The sequence below is a fragment of the Gymnoscopelus microlampas genome (genome assembly GCF_963454915.1).
Source record: "Gymnoscopelus microlampas genome assembly, chromosome: 21".
In the NCBI taxonomy this organism is placed as follows: domain Eukaryota; kingdom Metazoa; phylum Chordata; class Actinopteri; order Myctophiformes; family Myctophidae; genus Gymnoscopelus; species Gymnoscopelus microlampas.
The window spans coordinates 29056073-29077966 of record NC_139958.1 but is presented as its reverse complement, the minus strand read 5'-3'; the positions used below and the strand labels follow the sequence as shown (position 1 = coordinate 29077966).

The 21894-nt window shown below is 42.0% G+C and overlaps 1 protein-coding gene across 1 annotated transcript in view; it reads right to left on the bottom strand.

The window, feature by feature from the left end:
• rxraa (retinoid X receptor, alpha a) overlaps window positions 1-21894 on the bottom strand; it is a 196422-nt gene that overhangs the window by 20456 nt on the left and 154072 nt on the right. Inside the window, 3 exon segments of the mRNA XM_084047058.1 lie at window positions 5656-5825; window positions 13533-13712; window positions 18356-18506. Coding sequence (XP_083903184.1) covers window positions 5656-5825; window positions 13533-13712; window positions 18356-18506 — 501 coding nt within the window.

Below are 21894 nucleotides of genomic sequence, written 5' to 3'. Positions count from 1 at the left end.
GAAAGCAGGCGCGCGCCGACAGTGAGCCTTGCCTGCCTGCCTGCCTGCCTGCTCGGCGTGGGCACTCGCTCGCTCGCCATACCGGCTCCACCGGGCACTTCTCACGTGCCTCGCTGACAGCGTCAGCCTGCCTTGTTGTCAAAAAAAGTGAACCGAAATGAGCTCTCCTGTCCGACTGCCATCCTAGGGAAAAGACATGTAGCCTTATATGGGGAGGTGTTGGTACTGTAGTTGTGGTCTGTGGTGTAAAGTAACTAAGTCAATTTACTCAAGTACTGTACTGAAGTACAATTTTGAGGATTTTTTTTTTACTTTACTGGAGTATTTTCCAATTTTCAGTACTTTTACTTCTACTCCAGTACATCTAAGAGTCAAATGTTGTTATTTTACTCCACTACAATTATTTGAAACCTTTTAGTTACTAACTTTGTAGATTTTAATTATCATTACAAAAAAAATAACCCTATTTAAACTTTGGCTATTTGAAAATAGATCTGCTATTTTCAAATGATGTTTATGCATTTTGAACGTGTGAAATGGGACATTCTGCGTGATGAGTAGCCTACGTTCTACTTTTGGTACTTTAACTTACTTTTACTTGTAACAAAGTATTTCTACTTTGCAGTATTGATACTTTAAAATGTGAGCACTTTTTCCACCACTGTCCACTGAGCTGGATGACTTGTTGTTTGTTGAATACATACAGTATGACTTTTTTTGTGAGCTTGTAATGAGCTTGTAATGAGGCGTGTTGTCTTTTCAACCTAATATTTCCCGTTTGGGGGAAACAATAAAGGCTTGAGCTAGAACTGATATGTCCATCTCAGTCCCTGCCAGCAGGGGCAGGTTCCTACCTGTCAGCACTAGACTGCCACTTCAGCAGTGGTGGAAGAAGTACTCTGATTTTTTGCTTAAGTAAAAGTATCAATACCACCTGTGTAAGAACACTTTAGTAGTCCTGCATTAAAATACATTAAAGTGGCAAAAGTGAAAGTACTCATTATGCAGAATAGGAATTTCAGAATCACATGTATCATGTTATAGGAGTATAATTATTGATCATTAATCACTTATTTTCAAAACGATTTTTGATCAATAATTTGATTCATTCACAATAAGAAGTGGAAAAAGTAACTAGTAACTAAAGCTGTCAAATGTAGTGGAATAAAAAGTACAATATTATTATAATAATATTATTACAATATTATATTTGCCTCTAAGATGTAGTGGAGTAGAAGTATAAAGTGTGTATTATCATGTGGAAACTTATACATTCTTAATATTTCTTGTTACTGTACAATTATGAATATTCCCTGTGATAAATAGCACCCCATGATAAATAGCAATTATTGTATCGAGAAATGGAAATACTCAAGTAAAAGTACCAGTAACATTGTACTTAAGTGCAGTACTTCAGTAAATATACTTAGCCACTGCACTTGAGAAACACCTACTGTAGCAGCTAACGAATGAGTAAACGGAGACAACAGACCTCATTTCTCCTTTTAATACACAGCTCATGGCTGGTAGGTTCTTGTCAAAGACCCATTTAGAGGAATGTACACTTCACGTTAGTCTATCTATCATTGGTTCTCAAACATTTTGGGCCAGGGACCCCCATAAGATAAGATGTGTGTTGTTAAATTTTTTCAAAATGATGAATTACTATTATTAACCCCATTAAGACCTGAAGCTGATTCTACAAATGTCTTCTAAATCCTAACAGTATTCTGAAAAACATACGTTTCTAGATCAGTGGTGCTCAAACTTTTTGATGTCGAGGACCTCCAAAATTATATGTATTTGGCCCGCCGACCCCCATCTGAAAATATTTTTGTCCCAGGGACCCCCAGAAGCAAAGATTTGAGTTAAAAATGTTCGCTTGAAAAGAATGTTCAAAGATTTGCACACCTTTTCAAGATTTTGCAAAAATAGCAGATCTACAAGCTCGTAGCGTGGCACTCGGTGCCGCGCTATGAGCTTGTAGATCTGCTATTTTTGAATAGCCAAAGCGTAAAATAATGCTTTTTAGCTCAAATCAAAAAATGACACAGATGCGTTCCAGGTCTTAATGGGTTAATGTTGTCTTGTAGATCGTCTATTGTCGAATAGCCGAAGTATCAAATAGGGTTAACGTTATTAAACTGATTTTGATAGCTGGGGACCCCCTGGAAACCCCCACAAGGACCACTGGGGGTCCCCGGACGGCCGGACCGCACTTTGAGAACCACTGGTCTATATTATTCTGTTTGGACCGTGGGGACATACAGCAAGGGTGATTATGGCACAAGAAAATCCTCAATGTTCATTAAATGTCACGGGTCCATTTGGTACAATTTGTACACTCATACAGTAGCGGTAGAGAGAGAAGAGTCAAGTCAAATCAAGACTGTCTGTGAACTCATTACCCTACCCACGTTAGCCTACACACAGGAAGATTGTGCAAAGTTACCACACTTACCACAAAATGGTGGCAGAACTTTCAATACAGCACATGGCACGCCGAGTTATGAACATTTTAACGGCTCTCTGGACGGCTTGTACTGTATGTGAGACCACAAACGCACCAAGCTAAACTCCATGACATGGGGGCCATATATGTCACTTCCCTTTCTCTTCTTGTTTCTTACCACTATGCTGACTAATAGTGTTTAAACCCATTAAGACATGAAGCCGATTCTACAAATGTCTTCTAAATCCCAACAGGTTTCTGAAAAACGACCCCCAAAATGATGTTTTTGGCCGACCCCCCATCTCAAAATATTTTGTTCCAGGGACCCCCAGAAGCAAAGATTTTAGTTTAAAATGTTCGCTTTAAAAGAATATAAACACATTAATTTGCACACATTTTCTCGATTTTTCAAAAATAGCAGATCTACAAGCTCATAGCGCGGCACTCGGTGCCGCGCTATGAGCTTGTATATCTGCTATTTTTGAATAGCCAAAGTGTAAAATAATGCTTTTTTAGCTCAAATCAAAAAGTGACATGGATTTATGTAGAAGGGGGTCTGAATGTATTTTACTATGTGTACTACTGCATGTGGTTTTCACCTGCGATTTGTGTGTGCGTGGCGTATTTCAGAAGGGAAGTTAAACCACTGACTGACAGCGCAAACTGGCACTGCGGCTGCGTAGGTCGACTCTGATGCTACTGATGCCACTATTTGCTCTTCTCCTAACTCACTGAGTGCCATTAACGTGTTTCACGTGTTTTTACCGCTATGGCGCTGGGTGCCATTAACGTGTTTCACGTGTTTTTGAAAAATTAGCATAAATACATTTTTTTTTTTGAAAAAACATGTTCAGAACCCAAGATATCATCATCTGAAGATGTGCAGCTCCATCCACTCCTTGTTTAACTTAGAACTGAAAAAGGCTGTATCTCGCTTCCTAAGCATTTTTTGTTTTCTGTGAAAAAAAACTCTGGCACTGGGACAAAATAATATTTTTAAAAATCTGGCAATTATGGAACTCAATTGTACTACCTAGGAGTGTGTAAAAGAACAAAAACAAATAAACAAAACGTTAAAAAAAATAAAAAAGTTCTGGCACTCAATGAGCTAATATAAACGGTCATTTTGGTCAGCTACTCACAAGGACAGGTGTGTTAGGAGAGAGAGAGTAACCAGCGCGAAAAAAAGGAAAAGGTCCCGCACACACTGACACAGACAGTGTGACCCATACTGTCTGTATGGGGAGAGCAGAGAAAGCCAGGTCCCCCAATCATGGAACCACGCCAATCGGTTTCAATGGAGTAGGAGGACCCATATGAAATTTGAATGAATTCAATATAAATTTGCCCAAATTGCAGGTTTACCAGCAGGCAGTGGTGTAAAGTAACTAAGTACATGTACTCAAATACTGTACTTAAGTACAATTTTGAGGTATTTTTTTTTACTTTACTTGAGTATTTCCAATTTTCAGTACTTTTACTTCTATTCCACTACATCTCAGAGGCAAATCGTGCTTTTACTCCACTACAATTCTTTGAACACTTTAGTTACTAGTTACTTTGAGGATTGTTATTATTATTACAAAACATACATTAACCACTTCAACCCTACATTCATCTACGCGCTCGCAATGCGCATTGTACTTAAGTGAAAAAGTACACCCTTCAGTAAAAGTGAGTACTTTTCCCACCACTGTGGGACAACCAAGCTCCCCGCTACCTCTCTGACCTCCTCAAACGCCACGCCCCCTCCCGCTCCCTCAGGGGTCCGGTGATGCCAACCTCCTGGTGGTCCCCCAAGACAAAGCGACGGACCTGGGGTGACAGGGCTTTCTTCAGTCGCAGCCCCCTCCCTATGGAGCTCTCTCCCAGCTCACATCAAAGCTGCCCCCCGCCCTCGCCACGTTTAACCCATTAAGACCTGAAGCCGATTCTACAAATATCTTCTAAATGAAATCCCAACATTTTTCTAAAAAAAACGTATGTTTCTATATCAGTGGTTCTCACACTTTTTCATAATTGTCAAGGACCCCCGAAATGATATGTATTTGGCCGCGTACCCCCATCTCACAACATTTTGTTCCAGGGACCCCCAGAACCAAAGATTTGAGTTGAAAATGTTCGCTTTGAAAGAATATACAGTATATATTCTAAGATTTGCAAACATTTTCACGATTTTTCAAAAAAATGAAAATAGCCGACCTACGTGTCGCGACCGCAACGCGTTGTCCGCTTGTAGGTCGGCTATTTTCGCGACACTGTGGTACGGCGGAGATTAAAGAACGACTTCACCCATTTTCAATATATTTAAAGGGACTACACGATGAATTTTTACTTTTCCTTCTTTTTTGTGTGTTTTGGTCTCCCCTACCTCTCTTCTATCCCAACAAATACCCCAGTTTTAGCACTCAGGTTTTCACAGCATATCTGGGGTTTTATGTAAATTGGTCTCAAAACAAGCCATTCTGATTTAGCCCGAAAGTGACGTCATTTTTCTTCTTTTTTTTAACTTTTTCCACTCAGAACCAGGAGATAACATGCATACAATCTGCCTCAATAGCACCACGTCCAAAACAGGACAATGTGGAATTGCAGGTGAAAGCGTTTTATAAGCCAGAGAGAAGTTAGTTGTAATGAGTATATCTGAGGCTTGATTTAGGCTCAAACCTTTTGACAAACGTTTGAGGGACATAAACAATATATGATATTAAATATTAAATATATATTTTTTAAATTCATGGTGTGTAGATCAGTGGTTTTCAACCAGTGGTCTGGGGACCACCAGTGGTCCTTGAGGGGGTTCCAGGGGTCCCCAGCCAAATTAATAATTAGGAACCAAATGGACCCTTATATGTTTGTAACTCTGAGAGTGTACAAATGGAACCAAATGGACCCTAACGGGTCCATTTGGTTCCATTTGTACACTCTCAGAGTTAAATGAACACTGATGATGATATTACTGTGTAGATTGGGACCCCCAAGTAATCTAAATGGTTGAGTCCCTGGCATATCTTTTCAAATGGGGGTCCCTGGGCGAATATGTGTCAATTTGGGGGTCCTTGACGGAAAAAAAGGTTGAAAACCACTGGTGTAGATCCTTTCAAAAAAAAACACACACACACACACACACACACACACACACACACACACACACACACACACACACACACATCGTCGTACAATAACAAAGTCTCTCAACTCACCGAATTGGATGGCGCGCCGAGGTTGGTCTCGATGTAGGTCTCCGTCTTGGGCTCCACGGCCTGCTCGGCCTCTAGGATCTTCTCCACGGGCATGTCCTCGTTGGCACTGCTGGTGGACTCCACCTCGTTGTCATTCCTGTCCTTGGCTCGCTGGCGCTCCTCCTGAACGGCTGCGTGTAATAAAACTGGTTCCGGTCACTACTGCTGCATATATATGCATATATTATATACCATCAGCTACCATGTGTTTCCTAAGACACTTTCAACCAGTGGTGGAAGAAGTGCTCAAGATGTTTGACTTGAGTAAAAGTAGCAATACCACAATATAAAAAATACTCTGTTACAACTAGTAAAAGGCCTGTCTTCAAGGTGTTACTTGAGTAAAAGTACAAAAGTATTGGCATCAAAATACCCCAGAAGCAAAGATTTGAGTTAAAAATGTTCGCTTTAAAATAATATATATTCCAAGATTTGCACACATTTTCACGATTTCTCAAAAATAGCAGATCTACAAGCTCATAGCGCGGCACTCGGTGCCGCGCTATGAGCTTGTAGATCTGCTATTTTTGAATAGCTAAAGTGTTAAATAATGCTTTTTTAGCTCAAATCAGTAAAAGTAGCAATACCACAATATAAACATACTCTGTTACAACTAGTAAAAGGCCTGTGTTCAAGATGTTACTTGAGTAAAAGTACAAAAGCATTGGCATCAAAATATACTTACAGTACCAAAAGTAAAAGTACTAGAATGTTTGCAGGTGATAGCAGATTTACAAGCTCACAACGCGTCGCTCCGCGACGCGTTGTGAGCTTGTAAATCGGCTATTTTCAAATAGGCTGTGTATAAAATACGGCTAAAGTGTTATGTTTCATAATTATCATCATTTCTATCTGAAAAGTAACTGAAGTTGTCAAATAATTGTAGTAGAGTAAAAGTACAATATTTGCCTCTGAGATGTAGTGGAGTAGAAATAATCATAGAACAAATACCTCAAAATTGTACTCAAGTAAATGTACTTAGTTACTTTCCACCACTGCTTTCAACCAGGCGTCGGTATTTTTGGGGGCATGCGATTATAGGCAAAATAAATTAAAAACTTTTCATAGATTTCTTTTTTTTTTTAAATAGCAGATCTACAAGCTCACAATGTGTTGCATCCTGATGTGTTGTGAGCTTGCAGATTGGCTATTTTTTGCTATTCATAATACAATGACGCATTGGGCTTAAAGCTGCACTATGTATAACATTCCTCTTCTACCCCGGATTTGAACCCGGTTTCCTGTGCAAGTGCTGATTTTTTAAAACATTTTTTTTACCATTGGGCTAATAGAGAATGTCTCAATAGAAGAGCAGAGAGACAAAATACAACCACCCCAATTGTATAAGTTATATTGTATTTCACATCTCTGTCATTTTAGATTTCTTTGGCTATTCAAAAATAGCAGATATACAAGTTCATAGCGCTATGCACCGGGTGCTATGAGCTTGTAGATCTGCTATTTTTTGAAAAATCGTGAAAAGTTGTGCAAATCTTTGAGTATATATTTTTAAAGCGAACATTTGTAAGTTAAATCTTTTGCGAACATTTGCTTCTACAAATGTTCGCTTTAAAACATATATAATCAACGATTTGAAGGGAAAAAAAATCACGATTTAAAAAAGAAATAGCCAACCAAATCTAAAATGCCAGACATGCACTCCCGGATTCAATAGGTTAACATATCTCTATCATACAGATTGGGCAAAATTGCATTTTATTCATAAAGAAAAAGATACGTAGTGCCGCTTTAAGTGGCCAATTGCTTCTACACAGTAGAATCGGGTGTCTCCTCGTGCGCGCATTTGAGTGCGCCCCTCGTGGACGTGCACTTGCAGTGAATTCATATCTTCTTACGCAGGGTTAGATTTATGCTGAGGAGGATGGGAGGGGGGGGGGGGGGGGGGGGGGATCCACGCCTCTGCTTTTGATATGACTCCCCTCTGGTAAAGCAAAGCAAAGTTTGTTGTTTACCCAGGGTGTCGGACTAAGCACGAAGCTTGTTTCCAGCCGGACCCTGCATGGAAGCCTTGCTCAAGGGCTATTCAGCGGTGATTCATGATTGATGTGATGAATTGGGGAATCGAACTAGGGACCTTCCGGTATCAAGGCCGCCCCTCTAACCACTAGGCCACCGCTGCCACATTAACCCTGTCATTAACCCATTAAGACCTGAGGCTGATTCTACAAATGTCTTCTAAATCCTAACAGTATTCTGAAAAAAACGTATGTTTCTATATCAGTGGTGCTCAAACTTTTTCATGTCAAGGACCCCCAAAATGTGTTTGACCGCCGACCCCCATCTCAACATTTTTTGTTCCAGGGACCCCCAGATGCAAAGATTTGAGTTAAAAATGTTCACTTTAAAACAATATATATTCAAAGATTTGCACATATTTTCATGATTTTTCAAAATAGCAGATCTACAAGCTCGTAGCGCGGCACTCGGTGCCGCGCTATGAGCTTGTATATCTGCTATTTTTGAATAGCCAAAGTGTAGAATGATGCTTTTTAGCTCAAATCCAAAAGTGACACAGATGCGTTCCAGGTCTAAATGGGTTAATTTATATCACAGGTGATATGCTTTATCACTGCTTCTGGTCAGACTGAACAAATATCTGATACTTCTTGATATGCTTGATTAGATCACAAATTTAACAATTTAATTGAAATGGAATGTTGACCACATTAACCCTGGTGTCCATATTTTGGGGAAAATGTGTCAAAACCTTGCCTTTTTTTTACTGAAAGAAATAGCGCCAATAGCAGATCTACAAGCTCAAGTTATAGTGCTTAAGTGGATAATTGACAAATAAAATGTATGTGTGCAGTACAACTGCCTGCCTCGGTGTGTATCTCAAGTGTACAAATAGTGCACAACCCACTAAGCATTATGCCAGTAAACATATCCCGGGCAGAATCATCAATAATTGCTTTGGCAGCGGGGATGGAATACATTGAGGGACCTTAAACCCACATTATGCACAAACACAGCAATGTGCAACAGTTCAAGGACTTCCCCTCAGCCTCCTTATCAAAGAGATGTGTTTTTCATGTGCAATGCAATGACAAACAGCCAGCTCCCTTTTGTACACAAATCACTTATCGACGTATAAATAACGTATGGACTGTCACTCCTCATTTGCAGCGTTGACTAGTCGTCAGATACTGGCGGTGACAGAATGGCTTTCAAAGAGCATGCAGAGACATCAATGGAGACTTTGTCTAATAGTTGTTTTTTTCTGCTGCTTCTTCTTCTTTCGATGTAGTGTAAATAAATGTCTACTTGAAGCAAAGCCTTGTGTTTTTTTCTCTCTCTCTCTCTCTCTCTCTCTGTCATCCGATTGGTCTGGCAGAGTAGACACAGGAAGTGGTTTGTGTGCTGCTGAGCAGACATGGAGACTCACTTCGACCAAGGCAACAGAAACCGCACCTCCACCACCCTCAAGAGAGGTTGAGAAAGATGCACACTTCTGTGTGTGTGTGTGTGTGTGTGTGTGTGTGTTGTGTGTGTGTGTGTGTGTGTGTGTGTGTGTGTGTGTGTGTGTGTGTGTGTGTGTGTGCGCGCTCGCGCGCGTGCATGCATCGGTTCACATGTGTCTATGGGTACAGTATGTTGTCTTTTCAAAAGGCTGCAGGCCTACTTCTAGAAACCACAAAAAAAACCTGTGGCTTTTTTATGTGTTTGTCTTCCACACAGCGATTAATAAAACTTTACTGTGGTTGTAGTTTTCAAAAGAACATAGAGCATATTGTTCTTTATGAGAGAAAAGAATATTAAAGCATATAAAATACACATATACTGTGTGTGTGCGCGTGTGTGTGTGTGTGTGTGTGTGTGTGTGTGTGTGTGTGTGTGTGTGTGTGTGTACGTACATACATACTGTACATACATACACACATACATACATACATACATACATTATATCTTCATGTGTGCACAGTCTACATGCTTTAACATGCACACACGCATTCTCACACACACACACACACGCACACACGCACACACACACACACACACACACACACACACACACACACACACACACACACACACACACACGCGCGCACAGCTTTCCAGATGATATTCTCTTGCTATTCCCTTCTCCTGTTTCTATCCCACGTCCTGAATCACAGAAACGGGGAGCTGAAAATGGGGCCTGCAGTGGTGTGGTGGTTGGGGTTCTTCTAGGAAAGGGGGGGGGGAGGGAGAACAAGAGAGAGAGAGAGAGAGAGAGAGAGAGAGAGAGAGAGAGAGAGAGAGAGAGAGAGAGAAAAGGGGCCCCACTTTAGCCCATTAAGACCGGGGACGCATCTGCGTCTCATTTTAAGATTTCTTTGGGCTATTCAAAAATAGCAGATATACAAGCTCGTAGCGCGGCACCGAGTGCCGCGCTACGAGCTTGTAGATCTGCTATTTTTGAAAAATCGTGAAAAAATATTTTTTATGTTTTTTTCAAAAAAAACTGTTAGGATTTAGATTTGTTTTAGAAGCGGCCTAAGGTCTTAAAGGGTTAAAAGGAACTGCTGTCTGGCGGTAGAGGTCAGCCCAAGGGTAGAATACTTGTGTTGGAGTCAGCGAGAGGTGAGGAGGGCTGAAATCATGTTAGCTTTATCCCCCCCTCCCTCCCTCCCCCGACTGGGAGAGCATAAATTCATTTAATCCTGTTTTTCTGCGGATTCGCTTAGCCTTTTGGGCTCTACCGCTGCCTTGTTCTTCTAGCTCCAGCCCTGGGGGTACGCGGGGGGAAGCTTTTTTTTACGCAGCGCGGAGCGAGGTGAAAAAAAAGCAGTAAATGATAATATCCTTGAACAGAGTACCAAGCCCCAACAATGATAGAAATAAGAGCGAGTGGGGGGGATGGGGGGGAAGGGGGGTGGCTGTTGGGTGGGGCGGGGTGGGGGGGTGGGGGGGCCAAGTTGAGGTCAAGACAAATTGGGTCCGGGAAAGCAACTAAAGAATCTACCTATCCATCCAAGTGTTCTTTCCTTTAGTTTGTTCTGGGACTGACAAAGAGTGTGTGCGCGGACGCGCACACACACACACACACACACACACACACACACACACACACACACACACACACACAGGGGCCGGTGATGTATCGTATCAATAAGGCCCGTATCGATATCAATATTTTTGTTTGATCGTTTTTGAAATACTTTATATTCTACCGGAGTCCCCCGGGGGTTTATACTAGGCCGGTAGCCCCCCCCCCCCCCCCTCTCTTCCCTCTACACTACGAAATAGCAGATCTGCAAGCAAAGTAATGCATTGTGTGACCTTGTAGATATTTTCACGGAATGTTCGCCTCACAATAGGGATGCTATGGTTCATAAAAGGCATTCTTATTGCACTAAGCCCTACCCTACATACTGGTAAATCCCTCTTCAGGGAGAAAGAAGTGAGAGGAGAGTGGAGAGCAGTGGTGTAAAGTAACTAAGTACATTTACTCAAGTACAGTATTGTACTTGAGTGTACTTTTACTTTACCAGAGTATTTCCAATTTTCTGTACTTTTACCTCTACTCCACTGCATCTCAGAGGCAAATATTGTACTTTTACAGTACAATTATTTGAAAACTTTAGTTAGCAGTTACTCTACTACTAGCCGATCTACAAGCTCATCTGTTATTTTCAGAAGTTTTTTTTTACACATTTTATACATTTGAAAACTTGTGAAATGGGACATTCTGCATAATGAGCACTTTTAATTTTGCACTTTAAGTACTGTATATTTTGATACCAATACATCTGTACTTTTACTCAAGCAAAGTATTTCTACATTGCAGCATTGAAACTTTCACTTAAGTAAAAAACATGTAGTACTTTTTTACACCACTGGTGGAGAGGACATGGGAAAACGTCAGTGAAACTAAAGCTGGCTCCAGACACTCTCAAAAGCCCTTATCTGCAAGATTTCTTTGTGGCATTTTTGGTCATTTTGGTCACATCATATCATATCATATCAGCAAACACAACCAAGGGGGTGGCACCGCGGCAGTGGCTCAGGTAGGTGGAGCGGGCCATCGTGGAATGCAAAGGTTCCCGGGTTCGATCCCCGGCCGGCTCCTCTGGGCACTTCCTTCGTCGTCGAAGTGTCCTCGAGCAAAGAAACCCCTAACTGCTCCCGGGCGAGCCGGTCGGTGGCCTTTGCGCGGTTTCCTCTGCCATCGGTGTGTGAACGTGTGACTGTGAAATACATTGTGAAGCGCTTTGGAGGAAGGCAGCTACAGATGTGCCACTTCAAAACTTCACACGTTACTGTTCTTTCCCTGAAAGTGCCCTGAAAATGAATTTTTTCCTCCCTGTTCTGCCCTTAAAAAGGCACTGTTTTGCCCCTGAACAGAAGTTGTCACTACACACCCCCGTTTTTTCCCTTCAACAGACATCCATATACATGAGAACAAAAGAATGTGTGTTGAAGAAGGTGTCAGACTCATTATGAGGTGAAAGGTGATTTGAAGAGGTCCTTGACCAGTTGCTCAAATTAATTAGCATCATAAAAGCAGTGATCATCAAAATAATTCAGCATTTTAAATGCCCTTCTTTGTCCCTCTTATTGCCCTGGGAATCCCCTGAAAATTTACTGTCTTGGCGATGGCAGGACATGTGAAGTTTTGAAATGGCACATCTGTATATGAATGTGGTCCATTTGGTCTCCAGCATTCGTCGTTGCTTCAGTTATCCAACCTCAGGCACAACAGCCGGAACCACAGGTAACCTCGCCGGTAAATGAACGGTGAATGATATTTAACCCAAGTTAAATATCACATGACAGAGGGAACGCATCTCTGTCATTTTTAGATTTCTTTGGCTATAAAAAAAATAGCAGATCTACAAGCTCAAGACTATGAGCTTGTAGATATGCTACTTTTGAAAATGTGTGATATTTTGTTCCAGGGAACCTCTAGAAGCAAAGATTTGAGTAACAAATGTTGGCTTTAAAAAAGATATATATGTATAAAGACAGATGTTCGCGACTTTTTCAAAAATAGCAGATATACAAGCTCATAGCGCGGCACTCGGTGCCGCGCTATGAGCTTGTATATCTGCTATTTTTGAATAGCCAAAGTATGAATGGCTTAATGCAGTGTGGTTCTGATAGATCGCTGTCCAGTGCTGCAACAGGGCCTTTCATTAGGAGGCAATTAAGCAGCTGTGGGGGATGAGAGAGGGCACGTGTATGACCTCGCTAACATTGTACAGTGTGTGTGTGTGTGTGTGTGTGTGTGTGTGTGTGTGTGTGTGTGTGTGTGTGTGTGTGTGTGTGTGTGTGTGCCTTCATGTGTGTGAGAGTTACATCAAAACCACTTGAACCCTATAGCATCCCTAATCTGGGGGGCGATAATAGACGGAAATATGCACTTTTTGGCCAAAGATATTTAGTGTAGAGCAAAAAAACTGCCAAGGGGCCTCATATAGAGCCCTTGAGAATCCGGTGAATTTAAAGGGATAGTTCGTTTTTTTTTTATCGATTAGTCACCCCATGGAGACTTGAATTCATGGATGTTTTTTTTGTTTTTGTCGCATTCCTAAGCCAATAATTTGATGACGGGCAGCGGTTTCCGGTAGGAGGCTCAGAGAGTCTCCTTTGTGTCTCCTACCGGAACCGCTGCCTACCGGTCCGCTGGTCATCAAATTATTGGCTTAGGAATGCGACAAAAACAAATAAATATCCATGAATTCAAGTCTCCATGGAGTGACTAATCGACAGAAAAAGAAAAAGAAATTGGGGGTGAACTATTCCTTTAAGTATTAGGGTTTAAGTGGTTGTAACTCAGAAGTCTGTGCGGGTGTGTTTAAATGGTACTCTATCCTCAACGGCATGTGCTGTACCTTCTCTCTTCATGCCCATGGCCAGACACTTCTGGTACCGGCAGTACTGGCACCGGTTCCTCTGGCGTTTGTCGATCATACAGTCCTTGCTGTCGCGGCAGGTGTAGGTCAGGTCCTTCCGTACCGTTCTCTTGAAGAATCCCTTGCAGCCCTCGCAGCTGTAAACCCCGTAGTGTTTACCTGGAGGATAGAGAGACGGAGAGGAGATGGGCGCTCATCACTTACACCAGTGGTTCTCAAGGGGACCCCCAAATCATTTAATTTATTTTAATTTATTTATAATTTCTATATACTTATAATAATATATTTTTTTGGGGGGGGTCCCCAGATGATTAGCTTAATGTGCAACATTGTTTTCTCACTCAACAGTAAACAAACCAAAATACAGTACAAAAGTAAACAGGGTATCTGCACATTTATAAAGTGACAATTAAAATACTTTTAAGACCCTTTTAACACCTCTAAAATGACAATTAACTGCGTCAAAAGTAGTATCTGTGGAACACGAGACAACACAATGTAACGGCTCAACTCCAAGAGCTTGTCAGGGTGGAGGGGGGGGGCCCCAGACACTTCAAATATGATTATTTTGGGGGTCCCGCGGCCTGAAAAGGTTGAGAACCACTAACTTACACCATAGGGTCACTGTTTTTAAAGGGTCAAGCAGGGAGGCACTGGGTACCATTTTTTTGTCTGTGGCATGACTCGGCCGAGGACTGAACCCCCCCCGTGTCTCAGAGTGGACTCTCTAACCACAAGGCCCCTGAGATGGTCATTTATTGTAGTTGTCATTTTTATACGTTAAAATGCAATACACTGCACCACAATGCACATAAAAGTAGATCATGTAAAAAAAAACAACAACAGACAAAACGGACGCAGGCAATGGAAAATGGAGCATTAATGAAATAATAAATGACAATCAAATGCACCGACCAAAATAGTAGGTATTAGAGCTTATTATCTGGTTGCTCTGGCTGCAAATTGCAGATAAGTGCATTGGCCGCAGCATCGTCAATCTTTGCCGTGAACACTGGTACAATGGCGATTCTAAAATTCAAGGCACAGTGGCGATAGTCAGCACTGAAATACCCAGTAAGAAACAAAAGAAAATCCTTGAGAACTGTTATGGGATTTGATGCAATAGTAGAATGAATGGAACCTCTTTGTCTGAATAGTGCCCATGTACATGAGCAGTGAAAAGAAGATAATAAATATTGCAAACAATTTGATTGGTTACAGTGTTGGCATGACAACCAGCTGCCTCTTGCTTAGTAATACAGTGAATAATAGTACATTTTAGAGTGGTATTTGTTAACGGTGTAAAGATGTGCGGAAGGTTGTAGCTGTCGTGGTGGAAACCGTATACTGTATGTCCAAAACAGTTTCTTTGAAGGGAATGGAAAAAAAAAACCTGTGTTCCAATGGATCCAATGTAGTTATTATTTAGTCTTTAGTAAGCGATTAAAAAAAAACAAAAAACGTTTCATTGGTTAAATATTTATCACACCCACAGACAGACTTAAACACTTTCACAAATGTTTCATAAATAGCATAAATAGCAGATCTATAAGCTCACAATGCGTCATGGTGCAAATCGCGATGCATTGATCAGCTATTTTCACTACTTTTGCACGACATTCTTGTGCGACAAAGTACGTCATTAATTTAGGAAAACTAAAGTTTAAATGTGGAGACAGCAAAGATAAGTAACCATGTGAGACAAACATTTCCTGTGGAGTTGGCAGGTGTGTGTTTTTTTTACCCCCACATAATCAACAATTACACCCCCAGTAAGAGTGACAGAAATACAAACGGGACCAACTTACCCTGTCAGTGTTTTTGTCATGGAGGCAATTTATCTGCAAGAGTATATTGCTCCAAGGTAAGGCATTTCTGGCTGGTAAACGTTCAAGAGTCACGCATAATTAATATGGCTGTCCTAAAGGAGGCTAGTTATTGCTCATAAATGTCTCCTAATGCCCTGGATCTTGAAAAAACAAGTGCCTTATTTTGGCATCGGTATAATCTGCAGATATTTTTGCCAATTGTTACATTAACAGCTGGCAAGTTATGCATGCTTGATCCAATAATTCGCATAGACTGAAAGACAACTTTTTTTTACAGGGAAGTTTCAAGGTCTCTCGCACGGCCATGTTGCCAGGGATGATTTACTATGATGTAGTTAACTGCTTTTACTGTATAATGTAGTTTCGACTCACACTCTGACCGCTGAATGGAAAAAGGTCCAGAACATGCAGAGAAAAGGCATGCGCATACAGTATGAAAGGGCTGTGTGTTTCACCTCCTCCATTAGTTGGATTTAATACATACACAAACCACTGGAGACTTTTTTCTTTCTCTGTCCGTGAAATAGACAATGCAGGCAAATCAAGCTAAGATATAAGAGTCCATGCACCCTAGCATCCCTATTCTGAGCATGTCTTAACACATCCACCGCCAAGGGCTAATCTCATAATGTACTCACCAGTGCCAAGGTTTTATTGTTGTTGTTTTTTTTTCACGTCGCCATAGGCCCCGTTAAAATCCGTTAGAATGCGCGATGGACTGTTTGTAAACAACGTGCACATGTCCCTGCGTCTATTAGTCCAGACCACGTGTCAAACGGAGCCGCCATGTTTGAGTTCTGACCGTTTATGTTAACATGGGAAATGCGAGGAGAAAAAACTACACAGGTTTTACAAGGGTTTTTGTGTGCGCCTTAGAATTGAGGCCGACGGGAAACAAAAAACGGGATCGCACTTCCGGTTGACTTCCGGTGGTGTTACACTGAAAATGGTCCCCCTAGAAAATTGAAAAAAAAAAAAGAAAATCGGAAAAAAAGGAAAAAGCACCCGGACCGTAGCACTACGGTCTCGGCGCTTAACAGTTGGATTTAACGGACCGTAGGACTACGTTCTTGGCGGTTGATGTGTTAATAGGGTTGCATGTCCTTACATTGGAACTGACACGTGCACTTTTTCATGCTGCATTTTGGTTATTTTAGTGAAGTTAAGGAAATATTCACACATCCACTTAGCTCAGATGCAATCTGCTCTGCTCACAGCTATTGCTCGGCAGCATCAAGTGTATTCAAACACTGACATTTCAGTCCCTCTGGACCTTCATCAAGCAGAGACTGTTTAACAGCGGGCAACCATGTTTTGGTGTGACCACGCCCTTCATCAGGTATCTCTCATACGCTCTCTGGAGTTAAAATGAACACTCAGGATTTTACGGCTTTTGCATTTGTTTCCATAAATCAGTGCTATTGAACACCCTTGACATCTGTGTGTTGATTAAAAAAATACTGAACCAATGAAAAGTATTAAAAAGCGCTTCTGACAAAACCAGCTAACTCCATTGGATCCTCAAACTTAATGCTAACCAACCAGCTAAGTCCACCAAAAGGGGGGTGGAGTTAGCTGGTTTTGCAAACTCCAGGCTCCACCCTCTTTTAACCTCCAACCTCATTGTGAGCTTGGAGGTCCATTCAGCTGTTCTTATCAACGACGAACAAGACCTCCTGACTCCACTTTTTGTTTTGTTTTTGTAATTTCCTGAAAAATGGCACATTTTGGAGTTAGCTGGTTTCTGCCGGAGAGCAGAGATATGTTCTACTGTATCACCTCAAGCCAGTCAACTCCAACACAATCTTCGAACGCTACGTTCTGTAACTGTGCCTCAGAAAAATGGTGTTTAAAATATATCTTTAAAACCTTTTTTTTCTATTTCTGCTAAGCAGCACGCTACATAAGAGCTCGACTAATTTGGTTCCCAGTAGCACTTATTTAGGTGACTGCCAAAGCGAAATGGAAGTGGGGTAACGGGGGACGTCCGCTTAATTTTCTTTGCATTTTTTCAGTGCTTCCAATGTACAGCACAGACTGTCTGGGTGGAAGCATTTGAATATTGTGCGAGCCAACAGTTTGACTCGAGAGAGACTACTAGTGTATATATATATATGACTGTGTGAGCGTGTGCTTCAACCATTGTGGATACAATCGCGTCCGTGTCTTTATTTCTACGTATTAATGTGCACAAAATGTCCCTCGGCGGCTGTTCTTCCAGTCGTTCAGGTACATATTTTCCAGTACCGTATCTGTATCAAGGGTAAAGCGCTTGTAAAGATTGCAAAATCTCCGCCTCAGTATGAATCCCATTAGAATGCATGCTTTGAGCGTGTTCAGTTTGATTTTGGAACAGTAACACAGTAGCGGTGAGCACAGTTTTGCTGCGAAGGCTCCCGACAGATGCTGGGCTTTGTACATTATAGGCCTTCACTACATCATTCATTTATTTATTTGTGATCGTCTGTCCGTATTTCCGCTCTGAGTTCCAGGTACAGTAGTTTTGTTCCCCGTTCATTCTCAATCTTGGACACAGCTTTCCGCTTGCTGCACATTAAAGAGATAGTTCACCCAATTATTTGATGACGCTGCGCTTCCGGTAGGAGACAGAAAGAGTCTCCTTTGTGTCTCCTACCGGTCCGCTGGTCATCAAAGTATTGGCTTAGGAATGCGACAAAAACTAAAAAATATCCATGAATTCAAGTCTTCATGGGTTTCCAAATGCCCCCTTATGGGTGTGTAACTCTGAGAGTGTAGTAAATGGAACCAAATGGACCCTTACGGGTCCATTTGGTTCCATTTGTACACTCTCAGAGTTATGGGGGTCGTGGAAATTAAACTAAACTAAACTAAATGGAACAGAGCCTTCATTAGTATCATTGGTAACACCTGTGAAGGAAGTGATAATATGGCTGCTGTGCATAGAGCCTATCGGCGGGGTACTCTGTGTGTGCGCGCGGCGCGGTCACTCACCTGAGGAGCGGTCGCCACAGATGGCACAGATGTGTTTGGTGAGCGACAGGGGCGTCCCGCACGGCTGGGGGGGCACCTTCATCACGCCGTTGAGGCCCAGCGGGGGCTTGATGTCCTCCGTGCTGCTGACCGAGTTCATCGGAGAGTTCAACTGGAACATCAACACATACAAACACACACACACGGCAACGGGTCACAACCAGAGGGGGGTGCTATTTCAGAAAAAGAAAACCTTTTCATCTGCCACATTTGCAAGCTGATAGTGAGCTTGTACATCTGCTATTTACGGGGCCAGGCTTCCAGCATGGACCCGTTTTGTTATTCAGATTATTCCGTTTCTTCTTCTGCCACTTTTGGCAGTTCTGGCTGAACCGTGCAGTCGCTTTTTATGAAACTCGGCCATATGATAGATGGTCATGAAAAACGATCAAGAAATAATTCTCACAATCTTTCGTCAAAAGGTGGCGCTATAGCACTCAATTGAAAAATGCCAACTTTGAACAGGTACAACTCATGCCCTGTTTCACCTACAGCCATGAAACTTCGATGCACACATGCGTCTCCTCATGCTGAACAACTTTCACACTCTGACTTTTGTCCTCTGACCTTTAGATCTCCCACCATTTTGAATTATATGAAAAACAGTTAAAACCTATCTCCTCCTGGGATTTTTGAGTAATCTGCACGAAACTTTTTACACATGAACTTTGGACCTATGCTGAAAAACGTTTGCAAAATATTTTCCATAAGTGAAAAAATGAAGCTTTAATGAGCCAATGAATATTGCAGTTTTATGACAATTATTCATCTGCCCCTAACACATACATGCAGACTTACCATTCTTTGAAACTTTGCAGAAATGTAAAGGGCCATTCCAAATATCACTGAAACCAATCTTACTCCAATTGGTCAAACGGGGGCGCTATAGCAATTTTTTGAAAATTGAAACTTTAAACAGGCAAAAGTCATGCCTCGTTTGGCCGACAGCCATTAGACCTGCTTACACATGTGCCTTGACTAATGAGGAACACATCTATCACGTTGACCAGTAAGCACCGCCCTTAGGTTGTCCGCAATCTTGAGCAGTTTGAAAAACACTTAAACCCAGGAATTTTTCAGCTATTTGCGTGAAACTGTATCATCTGTGTGATCTCCTTTTTCACAGGTTCTTGTCTGTTGGTGGCTTCTCGCTTAAATGTGTGCCCCACAACCTGAAGGTCACCAGTTCAAGCCTCACTTGGTGCAGACTTCATCTAAGTTGCATTTCACACAACATGACTATCAATGAATACATCTGCAATTGTTAAAGATAACATGAAATACTTAATTGAGGGTTTTTTACATACAGCTGATCTACAATCTCACAACTTTTCAGATAGCAATGAGAGTATGTTTTTTCAATGTATAACATACGTCATTGTGAAAATAGCCGATGTACAATCTGACAACTTTTAATGGTTTGTGAGCTTGTAGATCGGCTACTTTCACTAGTTTTGCTTCTGAGGAGATGTACAATTTCTTAATTGGTAAATGGTTTGTGAAGGAGTGATCTTAGTGTTAGTGAAACAGGGGCTTGGGTCATGACAGAAGGCAAGAGTTGGTGATCTCAACAGACAACATCAGCCTGGACAAAGCTATAGCACTATAGTGTTGCAGCTACCTAAGAGTGCCTCACGACCGCAAGGTTGCTGGTTCAAGCCTCACTGATGCACACTCATTAAGTTGAATTGCAAAAAACATGACTCAATCTATTCCGTTTCCATGGCGCTCTCTCTCTCTCTTCAATCTATTCCGTTTCCATGTCTTTCTCTTCAATCTATTCCGTTTCCATGTCTTTCTCTTCAATCTATTCCGTTTCCATGTCTCTCTCTCTGTCTCTTCAATCTATTCCGTTTCCATCTCTCTCTCTCTCTCTCTCTCTCTCTCTCTCTCTCTCTCTCTCTCTCTCTCTCTCTCTCTCTCTCTCTCTCTCTCTCTCTCTCTCTCTCTCTCTCTCTCTCTCTCTCTCTCTCTCTCTCTCTCTCTCTCTCTCTCTCTCTCTCTCTCTCTCTCTCTCTCTCTCTCTCTCTCTCAAGGGCGGCCATAGCTGAGTGGTTAGCCCGCCTAGGGAGCCAGAGGCTCTGGTTGCCCCAGGTACGATTCCAGGCCAGGTCAGCAAATGTGTCGATGAAATTTGTCATCGACACAAGCAAGACTCTTAACCCCTAATTGCTCACAGGCCCTCATTGGAAACAAGACCGCAAGGACTTTCATGAACTGACCTGTTAAAGGAATTATCATTTCTCTCTCCTGGCCCCGTATTATCGCTGCTTGCAGCTATATTTGTTTTTTATTTTTATGTGATAATCTCTTGCGAACACGAAACCATTTCCAATTACACTGGCCCCATTAACCACTTAAACCCCTATGGCAGAAATGTATATAGGGCTGAAGTGGTTAATGAATGTTTTGTAATAATAATCTACATCTAAAGTAACAAAAGTTTTCAAATAATTGTGGCGTTGAAGAAAAGTACTGAACATTGGAAATACTGCGGTAAAGTAAAAAATACCTCAAAATTGTACTTAAGTACAGTACTTCAGTAAATGTACTTGGTTACTTTACACCACTGGCAGAATGCGGGATGGTGAAAAGGATATTATGACTTGTAATACTGAAGCCAGATGAGCCGCAGTTGCAGTAGCACTGTCCTCATCTTCTAGAGCCCGATTTATAGACGAAAATAGCAGATCTACATGCTCAAAGAGCACACAAGCTCGCGCTGTGATCACAGGTTATACCACACTGGTTCTCAAAGTGGGGCCGGGGACCCCCAGGGGTCCTTGAGGGGGGTTCCAGCGGGTCCCCAGCAAAATGAGGAACAGCTTAAACACTTAAGTCCCATTTAGGTTTTTCGGCCATCCGAAAATAGGTGATGTACTGACTGTACAAGCTCACAACACGTTGCATCGTCCATTCTCGAAAGATTTTGACAAATCTCTTATGGGCAAAACATCTTTTCAAGTGGCGGTCTGTGGCCGAATACATACCAATTTGGGGGTCCTTGACATGATGTTTGAGAGCCAGTGATCTACATGATCACAAAGTGCCACAACGCAGCGCGTTGTGAGCTATTTTTTTTGGGCACGTGGCACTGGCACACAACAAAGTATAGCGTGTCTTTATCTCTCTGCCCACTCTAAATCCTCTCTCTTCCCTCACAGCTATCTTTGCGTGCCTCCTTCCTCATCACTCTCTCTCTCTCTCTCTCTCTCTCTGTTCCTGTTCCCTTCCTTTTTAAGATCTAAATGTGGCAAGGCAAGGATGCTGCATCACCTCTACCCCAGGAATTATTTTATTCATGCTCTCGACAAGCACCCCCCCCGGCTCCCAAATGTTCAGCGCTAGCACAACGCTGATGCAAAATTGAAGAGTCCCGCCGAATAAAGAGACGGGTCTTTGTTTTAGCAAGGGGGGGGGGGGGGGCAACACACTTAAAGAGGAAAGCTTAGGCCGCTAAAGTTCCTATGAGTTACCCTAAAATACTAGCTGTGCAAAGT